The sequence below is a fragment of the Acanthopagrus latus genome, chromosome 22 (assembly GCF_904848185.1).
Source record: "Acanthopagrus latus isolate v.2019 chromosome 22, fAcaLat1.1, whole genome shotgun sequence".
Lineage (NCBI taxonomy): Eukaryota > Metazoa > Chordata > Actinopteri > Spariformes > Sparidae > Acanthopagrus > Acanthopagrus latus.
Window position 1 is genome coordinate 24,779,960 of NC_051060.1, and position 11,916 is coordinate 24,791,875.

The 11,916-nt window shown below is 48.2% G+C and overlaps 1 protein-coding gene across 5 annotated transcripts in view; it reads left to right on the plus strand.

Annotated features, from left to right (window-relative positions):
* Positions 1-11,916, plus strand: part of disp1 (dispatched homolog 1 (Drosophila)) — a 70,382-nt gene extending 58,466 nt beyond the window's left edge. For all 5 annotated transcript variants that reach the window (XM_037086815.1, XM_037086814.1, XM_037086812.1 and 2 more), the window contains 8 exons: positions 3,469-3,498; positions 4,149-4,272; positions 4,854-4,981; positions 6,414-6,508; positions 6,936-7,033; positions 7,249-8,838; positions 9,017-9,280; positions 9,556-11,916. In XM_037086815.1, coding sequence (XP_036942710.1) covers positions 3,469-3,498; positions 4,149-4,272; positions 4,854-4,981; positions 6,414-6,508; positions 6,936-7,033; positions 7,249-8,838; positions 9,017-9,280; positions 9,556-11,367 — 4,141 coding nt within the window. In that variant the 3' untranslated portion in view covers positions 11,368-11,916. The remainder of the gene's footprint in view (positions 1-3,468; positions 3,499-4,148; positions 4,273-4,853; positions 4,982-6,413; positions 6,509-6,935; positions 7,034-7,248; positions 8,839-9,016; positions 9,281-9,555) is intronic.

The following is an 11,916-nucleotide window of genomic DNA, read 5'->3' on the forward strand; positions in this document are numbered from 1 at the left end:
AAGCAAAGACAGCTTCTGAAAGTATTTGTAACTTCCTGAAACTGTAGATGCAGCGGTCGTCTCGTCTTTCATGAACACATCACCGTGAACGCCTGCGAGGGAGAGGCTGTCCAGAGGGTCCGGCACGAACCCTCCTCCCTCTTAGATGTGGTCAAAAACACAATCTCTGACCACCATTTTGGATCACCACATGAAACATTCTCAGCTGTCGGTGTGTAGGTCGCGTACGCAGAGCCACACATAAACACAGCTGAGCCTCACACACACACACACACACACACACACACACACACACACACACACACACACACACACACTCTCAGCCCCCGACTGCTGCTCTGTTTCCACACTCTGTCACGCAGTGCTGAGTGAGCGGCTGGCAGTCTGTGTTTACCTTATTAATTAGCCCAGTGATCCAGAAACACTCTCCCTCTGGTAAATAGAATAACAGTGAAAGGTTAGTCGGGGCCGGGGGAGAGGGAATGAACAGAAGAGAGGGGGCAGGAGGGAGGAGGTGGAGAGGACGAGAGGGAGTCTGCGCTTTACGTTTTCTTTCGAGGTGTCGTGAGCTCTCTGTGATCAGAGAGTCGGAGAGGAAACCTGACGCAGCGGGTCGTCAGTCAACACGACTTCCCTCTGGCATCTTCTTTATCAGTTTATGTTCATGTGAATAAGTTCTGCTGAGTCCGTTTATGACCCATCGACAGATTGAGGCCAAAACAAAAAGTCCCAAAGTTGCCAAATCTGGATTTAATCTCCTAAAATCGTTACAAGAGAGGTCACCTGAGTTTTAAGAGGACAGAATAAGTTATTGCTGCTGGCTTGACGGATTTTTGATATATGTCGTCCTCATCGCTTCAGTTTCTGGGGGCCAAATGGCGCGGGCTTCAGGTATGCTACGCTTTCGTCCAGTTGGCTGAAATGGACTCAGATTGAAGCGCTGCAGACCAAAATTCAAAACAGACCTTCAGTAGACAAATAGATATGCCTGAAGGCGCATTTATGAATCCATTCCAACTATTTCCAATAACTCGTCTCCTCCATTTTGGGCCATATCTGTGTCCTGAGGTCTGCAGTTCGATCCATACATGGAAAGACGAGAGACAGAGCAAAAAGGAATTACATTAGCAATACAGAGTTTTCCCTTGGCCACTAGTTCAAAGAAGGGGAAAAGGAAAATGTGGTTTTCATTAAGCATTGTTGGTTTAAACCGGGTTAAAGGTCACTTTGTACGTTGAAGGCAGAGTTCGACTCACGGAAGAAGTCAGTCACATTATTATAATGAAGAATGATTCGATATCTGACAGCATGAACAAGTCGCCCACTGTTAGAATCTCAGAAACAGATTCTAATCTATATCTCTGTCATGCTACATTTACATATATTCACATTTTCATCTCCAGAAACAGAAAACACACCTGACATCTGGCTGTCATATTAATGTGTCCCCCCCCCACCACCTGTGGAGTTAAATTCCTCTCCGATAGCTCCGGATCAGTTGTGCGTCTCATTAGCACTAATTCTAACATTCTGCACATGCTGCTTTGACGGGCGGAAACACAACAACAGCCTCTCCGGCCAGATTGCTTAAATCACAGCGCTGATATCCTGAGTGGCTCCGTCCCTGTTCGTCTGTGACTCTGTGGGGGGAAACTAAGAGCAGATTTCACACAGTGGAGACGTGAACACAGTCTGTGATGCACTGAGAGATACGTAGCTGTTGGTTAGGAGCTGCTGAAGCAGACCAGTGTGTCTGAACATGTCCGTATTATCCGAGGAGTGGCTCTTCGTCTGAGGGCGTCTCAGTGAAATGACCCTTTGACAGGTGGCTTTAAAATGCCCCAAAACACGGGGTGTAACACGGGGTGTAACACGGGTGTAACACGGGGGTAACACGGGGGGTAACACGGGGTGTAACACGGGGTGTATGGGGGTGTAAAGATACATCGGTCTGGATCAATATATGGATTCAATGATCAACGATTTAATAGCATGGATGCAAAGTGAAAACATTGATTCATATCGCTGCCATCATTGAGATCCGCCTTTATTTTGAAGTTCCCACAACACGTCTGTCAGTTTCCATCTGCTTTCTAACAGAACTTTGTTTTTATTAAAACAACAGATTGTTTTTCCACTTAAATGTCTGAAACCGTTGATAAAACAACATTTACACTGAAGAGTTCAGTAATAAATCTGTCAAATCATGTTTTAGTTTCTCTTTTTGAGTTGATATAAGTGTAACTGATTGTGTTACATCGCAGGCTCCTGTATCAATCAAATCGGATCGTGGCAGACTTTGTGATTTCAGCAAATATGGTATCGTTGTCCAAAAGGTCAATATGATATCGTATCGTGATGAAACTTGAGGTTTAGTTTTACTCCACAGATACTGAGACCTGCTGACATGATGAAGACTGTGAGACTTCATTTTAACACCAGTTGTAAATGAAAAGACGTTGAGATCTTTAAAAGTTTCCTTCGAGGAAATAACAGCATCTCCTGGCACGTTGTCACTTTCCTCCCTCCTTCCGTCTTCTGTCCACAAACATCAGTTCTGATCTGCCGCAGCCACGCTGCTTCCTCTCCCTCCTCCCTCCTCTTCCTCTCCCTCCTCCCTCCTCTTCCTCTCCCTCCTCCCTCCTCTTCCCCTCCACCCGAGGCGTTTGTTGCTCCCGGCATACCGGACGCTCCCCACCGCTCCCAGGAGGAGCTGACGAGAAGTCCAGATAGGCCCAGAGTGTGTGTGTGTGTGTGTGTGTGTGTTGGTGTGTGTTTGGGTCCAACGTGCCAGTTTCAGGAGGCCACATCACAGGAAACAAACCAGCAGAAGTTCTGTGTGAAAAGATGTGTTGGTCTCAGAGTTTCTGTAATGACAGCGTGTACTCTGTGTTATCGATGAGCTCATCTGATTGGATTAATGGTTTAATGAGCCTGTTCGAGTTTCAGTTCAGATCAGATTGAAAATTGTTGTTCTACAGTTATTTGGATCATTTTGGGCTTTACTTTGGTTCAAGCTGACCTGAAGACCCCTTCAGATTCGGTTTGGGTTCAATCAGGAAATTGTTCAGGGTCAGTTTGAGTCAGGCGGAGTTTTCATGTCTGTTTCTGCCTGTAGTGTTAATGTATTTACTTTATACTTGGCCTCAGTTGTGTGTGTGTGTGTGTGTGTGTGTGTGTGTGTGTGTGTGTGGCACGTCTATGTAAGAAACACAAGCGCGCTGTAAAAGGAAAAAAAAAAAAAGAGCCGAGAGGATTATGATAAATTCACTGGAAAGTGGTTTTGACAGCCACGTCAGTTTTAATGTTCGCAGTGGTCCAGCACCCCAAGGTGTGCAAAAAAAAAGAGGATTATGAAGAAAAGATGTCCACTTCTTGCTCAAAAGTCTCTACAAATCTGTTTTTGATTGGCTGTTGCTTTGACTTTAAAATGTAAACCTGATTTATCTCCTTCTTTTTGTTTTTCAGCCCTCCGAGGCCCTTTCGTTTCCCCAAAAGGTAAGACCTGCCAAAATCTGTTTCTTCTGTGTTGATGCTCTGGACTACAAAGCTCCCTCCTCCTCCTCCTCCTCCTCCTCCTCCTCCTCCTCCTCCTCCTCTCTTTATTCCTGTCATCCATCCATCACTGCTCCCGTGGAGCTGTCATTCCTCAGCAGTGAGTCATGAGTTATCACGGGGAGTTGTCTGTCTGTACCTGGCCTCATCTCTCTGTTATTCTGCAGTCTTAAACCTAAATCCAGGACGCTGTTTAATAAAGGATTAAAGCTTTTCCAGGGCTTTCAGAAAGGTTCAGAGGCAAAATCACAAGTTGAGTATCGCTTACGGATGGATACTCAGTATACACGTCCACTAACACCGTATCTGATCAAACACAGCTGAAGTCAAGTACTAATGTTTTCCTTCCTCCCTCTCATGACATCAACATCGAATTATTAATTAAATTATTCTCAGTATTCTGAATCACTCCTCAGTCAGGTGGAGATCAACAGGCTCTCATGAAATCTGAACAGTCTTCATCATAACTTCTGGAGAGACGTGTAGTGATGAATGTGTAACGAGCAGTCGTCTTGTGTTTATCTTCCTCTGTATATATGATGGAGGCACATACACTGAACGTTACTAACTTACAGCCTCCTCCTCGTTCCCAGCTATGCCGAGCTGATAGCTGATTGGCCCGTGGTGGTGCTGGGGGTGTGCACAGTGCTCATCGTGGTGTGTGCTCTTGTGGGCGTCCTGGTTCCGGACCTGCCTGATTTTTCGGACCCTCTGCTGGTGAGTGCGACCCTCCGTACGCTTCTGAATTCTGAGGATGTGTGGTAATTTATTCCAGCACCTTCCAAGTATTCTGTGAATATCTTATTAGTTCCATTTGGCTTTCCTTCAGCAGCGAGTAGGTGTGGTTCTGTTTGTGTGTTGGGAGTGGTGCTGACAACCCAGATCACTTTGCACGATCCACTCACAGATACGTGTTCCTGGTACGCTTCCTTGAGCTCATACTGCATGGAACAACTGTTCACATCCAGCATGAGCTCACAGAAGCAGCGTGATGGAGGTGAAGCGTGCAGATATCAAGTTGAACAGATATCCAGACATTCAAATTCTTCAAATCTGTGATTGGATTTCACATTTTGGATTTTTAGATCAAGACTGATTTTGATTTTCTTAACTTTCCTGTCAGCACTGTCTTGATTTGTGAAGATCCACAGATTGTTGGTCTCGTCCCCTGACAACTGTGATTGACACGGTGTAAAGTGAAATATAGGTGCTGTTTACTAGAGAAGAAGAAGAAAAGCATCCTGGCCTTTTTATAATCAACGCTTGTCTACTGTTATTGTTTTCTTTCTCCCTAAAAGGGTTTTGAGCCACGGGGAACAGCCATTGGTCAGCGACTGGTCACATGGAACAACATGGTGAAGAATACAGGCTACAAAGCAACGCTGGCGAACTACCCCTTCAAATATGCTGATGAACAGGCCAAAAAGTACTCTCACCTCTGACACCACCCACACATGTTCTTGTTAACGGCATTGAAATCTGTTCAGTCCCACAGGTGACATTTCCAGAATTAAACTAACATACACTGACAGCGTGGTATTAAACAACCTAACACTGATGAAACTACTCGCAGAAAACACTCTGACGTTAGTGGACCTACAGTCCAACAGCACCGAACACCAAAGAAAAGAACTGTTTTCTCACAATAGCAGGACATATTATAATTATTCTCCCCCTCATGAGGGGTGGAGGGGGAGCCAGCAGAGGCTGGAGTGGGAGGATTTGGGGGGAGGCGGTGAAGGACGCTGCTGACAGACGATGAAAAAGTCTGAATCCACTCTTGAGAGAAAAGGGAGCAGAGTGTAGATCTGTCCGTCCACAAGGTCGTCCACAGAGTTCTGTCACTAATCAAGAGCAGGTCTTTGCATGTTTATGTCTTTCTGTCTCAGACTTCTGGTCTTCATGCACGAAGCCTTCAAATCGCCGCCCACATCTGATGGATATCATATCGAACACTTGCAGCTTCCCTCTGCAGATCAGACAACCTGTCGTCCTCTCTGTCTCCTGCTGCGTCTGTGGCTGCCTTTGTCTCAGCGTCCGTCTCCCTCCACACTCTGTCTGCAGATGTAATTGTGTACTTCTGTGCGTACGGTGCAGCGAGAGGCCTCTGCTGCTGTCAGCACGCCTCCCCGGCCTCATCCCCTCCGTCTGTCAGCCCCTCAGTCTCTGTCTGACAGCCACCTGATTACTCTGCCTCTCTCGCTCGCTGGCATGTCGGCTCGGCGCTACACTGCAGCATTATCCTTACAAACAGTGCACACACACACACACACACACACACACACATATGCCAGACTTGTCTGCACATCACCCACTCAGCCCCCCTGCTCAGTCAGAGCCACTATTATGATTATTATTATAATAACACTAGTATGAAGGTAATGTTGTGAGTCATTCGTCTGATTTCTGTGGAAACTGCTGCTTATTTCATTACTAAACATCAGATCTGCTTCCTTCACTTTGTATCACACATCTTCAGACACAACATCATCTCATCATGTCTTCCTGAGTTCCTTCTTGGACTGGACTGATTAGCACTGGAACAGTTTTCTCCTCCAGGGGCACAGGGTTTCTTTTTTTATCTCCAGCCCTTAATCTAACAAATCATCATGATAATAAATAATCTTACAAAGTGCTGTAAAACTCAGAGAACAAAATAAATACAATATAAAACAGACTTTGTAATAAATCCATCAGTCGCTGCTCATTAAAGACTCGTGTCTGCAGATCCTGGAGATCTTTCAAGTCTGGTGCTGTTACTCTCTGTTAGTGCTGCAGAGATGAGGCAGTCGAGAACGTACGTAAAGTCACATCCTCTGGACTGACGGAGGAAATCTGAATCTCTCCTTGTGTTTCAGTCACCAGGAGCCGAGGTGGCCCGATGAGCACTTTGATCGAGACAAACGTCAAGCAGAGTGGGACTTCAGCAAAGAGTTCTTCTGTGATGTTCCAGGTGAGAGTTTGAACACAGTTACATGAAAATATAAAGTTAATCTCAGGCACTGAATCGATGCAGAAACATGTATAATGTTTGTGCACTGAAATTAAATATGAGGCTTCAGGTTAAGTTTGTCTGAAGTTCTTTTCATGTTGTCTTCTGTGATTCAGGTGTCAAAGCAAATTTAGTTTCTGCCTCTAAAAGAATCTGTCAGGCTTTTCTTTTTCTTTCACATACTAGATAAAGTTGTTTGTCATTGACGGGTTAGAAAAGACAGATCAGAGAAAAGCAAGCAGCAGGTAAAGCTGCAGATCTTTTACGTAGCATCGGTAGGAGCTGATATCAGGCAGATGGTAGAGTTGTTTTTGTTTCATATTTCCAAACTTTTATTAATCCTGGAAAAGATGGTTTTCTCATTCAAGTAATAAAACTCTCTCTGCAGGTGACAGTTACTCCAGACTGGTGTTCACATCAGCTGAGGGGAAGAACCTGTGGAGCATTCAGGCCATCAAATCTATGTGCAATCTGGACAACACAAGGGTACGTACGGAGTGTCGGGACAGCTCGGTCCTCCGCCAAGGTCGAGACTGGAGACGATGAGACAGTGAACTTAAAGAATTAATCCTGTTTAGAATCATTTACATGATGCCTGAAGAGATTGAACAAAAATGTCTGGATGGATGCACCTAAATAAAAGAACAGTGCAGCCGGTCTGAAATGTTCTAACTATATTTTTAATTCGTCTGTGTCTGCAGGTGCGCTCCCATCGGGACTACTGGAGTCTGTGTCAGCGCACTAACGACGCCTCCTGCTGTCCCAGCTGGACTCTGGGTAACTACATCGCCGTCCTCACCAACAGGTCGTCCTGCCAGAAGATCACAGAGCGCGACGTGTCGCACACGCTCAAGATCCTGCGCTCATGTGCCAAGTATTACCACAACGGCACTCTGGCGCCTGACTGCTGGGACATGGCCCTGCGACGGAAAGACCAGCTCAAGTGTGCCAGTGTGCCCCGGAAGTGCACCAAGTACAACGCTGTCTACCAGATCCTTCACTTCCTGGTGGACAAAGACTTCCTCAGTCCCAAGAGCCTGGAGTTTCCTCCACCTGTACTCAAGTACAGCATGCTCTTCTCCCCCACGGAGAAAGGAGAGTCGATGATGAACATTTATTTAGACAATTTTGAGAACTGGAACGCCTCAGACGGCATCACCACAGTTACAGGGATCGAGTTTGGCATCAAACACGACCTCTTTCAGGACTACCTCCTCACGGACACAGTGTATCCTGCCATAGCCATCGTGATCGTCCTGCTGGTCATGTGTGTGTACACACGCTCAGTGTTCATCACTCTGATGACGATAATAGCCATCATCAGCTCTCTGATCGTGTCTTACTTTCTCTACCGAATGGTCTTCAACTTTGAGTTCTTTCCCTTCATGAACCTCACGGCGCTCATCATCCTGGTGGGCATCGGTGCAGACGACGCCTTTGTGCTTTGCGATGTGTGGAACTACACCAAGTTTGATAAGCCGCATGCTGAGCTGTCGGAGACGGTCAGTGTGACGCTGCAACATGCTGCCCTCTCCATGTTTGTCACCAGCTTCACCACCGCAGCAGCGTTTTATGCCAATTACGTCAGCAACATCACCGCCATCCGCTGTTTCGGTGTCTACGCCGGCACCGCCATATTAGTGAACTACATCCTCATGGTGACGTGGCTTCCTGCTGTGGTGGTGCTACATGAACGCTACCTGCCGAATGTGTTCCCCTGCTCGAAGCCTCCACACCAGGAGGGAGGAGTCTGCACCCGGGTGTTCTGGGCAGGACTTTGTCAGAAGGCCAACAAATGCCTCTTCACTGTCTCTGAGGCGTCAAGGATCTTCTTCGAGAAGGTGCTGCCCTGCATAGTCATCAAACTGCGCTACCTCTGGCTCTTCTGGTTCCTCGCCATGACGGTGGGCGGGGCCTATGTGGTTTGTGTCAACCCAAAGATGAAGCTCCCGTCTCTGGAGCTGGCAGAGTTTCAGGTGTTCCGATCCTCGCACCCGTTCGAGCGCTACGACGCGGAGTACAAGAAGCTTTTCATGTTTGAGAGGGTTCATCACGGCGAGGAGCTGCACATGCCCATCACCATCATCTGGGGCGTGACGCCGGTGGATAACGGGGACCCGCTGAATCCCAAGAACAAGGGGAAGCTGATGCTGGATAGCAGCTTCAACATCGCCAGTCCTGCAGCTCAGCTGTGGATCCTCAACTTCTGCCAGAAGCTCAGAAATCAGAGCTTTGTCTTTCAGTCGGAGGAGCAGGACTTCACCAGCTGCTTCATCGAGACCTTCAAACAGGTGAGAACTACAAGTGTGCTGAGTGTGTGCATGGATAAATGATTAATGAGAATTCGACCATGAAGGTGTAATTAACTTTTCAAATCATTTTTTTATCTTGAGGCTTCTGTAAATTGGGAATCCGCCTGTTTACACCTCAGTGACTATAATCAGCTTTAATGAGCTGTTTCTTTCACAGTGGATGGAGAACCAGGACTGTGAGGAGGCGTCGGTCTACCCCTGCTGCAGTCAGTCCACCTTCCCTTACAAGCAGGATGTCTTTGAGTTGTGCATCAAGAGAGCCATCATGGAGCTGGATCGGAGCACTAACTACCATCTGGACAGCAAGACCCCCGGGCCTCGCTTCGACATCAACGACACCATCAGAGCCATCGTGTTGGAGTTCCAGAGCACCTACCTCTTCACGCTGGCCTACGAGAAGATGTACCAGTTCTACAGAGAGGTGGGTCACGTTTCATGTTAAAGCAACACACCTGCACACAACCTGTCATAGGTTGTATTATTACTGTCAACTTCAGGGCTGATATTATATTGTGATACGGATTGTGGACATGTTGTCTTGTTCTTGTTTGAAAAGCTGCATTACAGTAACGTGACGTCTTTTTCTGAACACTGACTGATGCAGATTACTGATCCAAAATCTCGTTGTGTTAAAGTTTTCTGAAAGCACCAGTGTGTTCGCTAGTCCTGATAACGAGGCTTGTGTTTGTGTTGTAGGTGGACGCCTGGATCACTGAGGAGTTGCGTTACGCTCCGGCAGGCCTGAGCCACGGCTGGTTCATCAGCAACCTGGAGTTCTACGACCTGCAGGACAGCCTGTCAGGCGGCACGCTGGTGGCCATGGCGCTGTCGGTGGCTGTGGCTTTCAGCGTCATGCTCCTGACGACCTGGAATGTCATCATCAGTCTCTACGCCATCCTGTCAATCGCAGGGACCATATTCGTCACAGTGGGCTCCCTGGTGCTTCTGGGCTGGGAGCTCAACGTTTTGGAGTCTGTTACTATTTCTGTAGCAGTGGGGCTGTCGGTGGACTTCGCTGTCCACTATGGCGTGGCTTACCGGCTCGCCCCAGAACCGGACCGTGAAGGAAAGGTGATCTTCTCTCTCAGCCGCATGGGCTCTGCTATCGCCATGGCGGCACTGACCACCTTTGTTGCGGGCGCCATGATGATGCCCTCGACCGTGTTGGCCTACACCCAGCTCGGCACGTTCATGATGCTGATCATGTGCATCAGCTGGGCCTTTGCTACCTTCTTCTTTCAGTGCATGTGTCGCTGCCTGGGACCTCAGGGCACCTGCGGTCAGATCCCTCTGCCCAAAAAGCTACAGTGTCAGGTGTTCTCAGAGGTCACGTCTGCGAGCCCCTCCTCCCAGGGGAAAGGCTCCGGCCTGGGGAAGTACCAGCTGGACGGCAGGGGTGGGGAGGCGGAGCACTACGAGTTAGAGCCGCTGGCGTCCGCTCAGAAACCTGACGACAAACCCAGGGAGGAGCAGGAAGTGTGTCCTCAGCTTTTTAATGGGATTCCTCCTCACCACCACAGCGGCCCTTATTCTCACATCCATTACAAGAGTAAGACTGAGAGTGGCAGGACCGGACCTGAGAACGGGCTTGTAGCCGCGCTCAGCACACCTTCCAGGTGTCAGTACTCCCAGAACACTAACTGCACATGTGGGGACCCTCCTCCTCCTCACCTGCCTCAGCAGTGGACCCCCCTCTCCTGTGCTCAGCCTCCCCAGGACTCTCCCTCCTGCCCTGCCACCCCTCAGCTCTTCCCCCTCTCAGGAAGCAGCCCGAGCAAGCAGAATGCAGCCCTGTTACCTGCGACCCTGGACCCGGTCTACGCACACATGGAGTGCCGTATGCACTACATCCACTGCCCCCCTGTGCATTTCCACCACTGCTCCCAGGGCAGAGTGGTGCCCCCGAGGCAAGGACCTGCCCACAGCTGCCATCTCAGGAAGTGCGTCCACGCTGCGAGCCTGCAGGCCGGTTCAGCCAGAGAGCAGAGATCCACCAACACAGCTGTGAACCAGGACTCAGCTCCTGGTTCAGTCTCTGGCTCACAGCCCGGGGGACAAGAGGACGATCAGAAACATGAAACGAGGCCCTCAAGTCCTGCCAGTAGCTCGACCCCAACACAGCCTCAGACTCAGAGCGCCTCCCCCTCACCGGGCTCGCCACACACAAACAGAGGAAGACAGACAGCGAAGTACAGTGATCATTGTTGTGGTGATAATCACGTGTCCACCACAACCACAGATACAACAATGCAAATGGATGCTTGTTGTAAAATCCCTGGTAACCAGGAGAAGCTGGACAGCGTTCCCGTCACACGGGAGGATAAAAAGTGCAAGCAGAACTCCAAAAGACAGCGGGCGTCCTCCGCCTCTCCAAAGAAACTCTACTGTTTTAACAGGACGTTGAAAGTGAAGTGCAATTCAGCTTCAGAGTTTAACGTGCCAAAAACTGAAACCAGCGTGCCTCCTATTGCAGTAAACACTAATCCCTCCTCTGAAAGCTTGTGCTGATGATAAATCCATATTTTAATAAGATCTTAATGCAGAACAAATGGCAGAAGTCCAAAAAACAAGGACCGACACGCAGTGTGTCTGCAGTCGGACGAGGTGTGTGATGTGTTTGTCGACCAAGTGCCTCAGTGTGTTTTCACACAGCTCAGACCTGCTCACTGTATTCAGTTTACATGTTTCCTGTACTCACCACAGTTTGTTTGATTTTACAGTGAAGCACGCACTGTTGTTAAAGCTACATCATTATGGGAAATTATGGGAAGTTTCACACACACCTCTATGAAACGTGTTGAATATACTCACAGCAGCCGTTTGCACCAACGTCAAGTCGCACAGCATCTGTATTGTGATTTTGTGTGTAATTATCTATAAACGCTGTCAGACACGATTACATCGATGGAAACGTGCCACGTTTACAAGCTGGTTCAAAGTTGTTACCCGACACGTCTCGTGTTTGTGGGAGCTCGTGTTGAATTCTCAGTGTGATCTCGTGTTCAAGTCGCCACATGCCTCAGATATACTGTATGATTAAAATGTCTTTTTTTATCA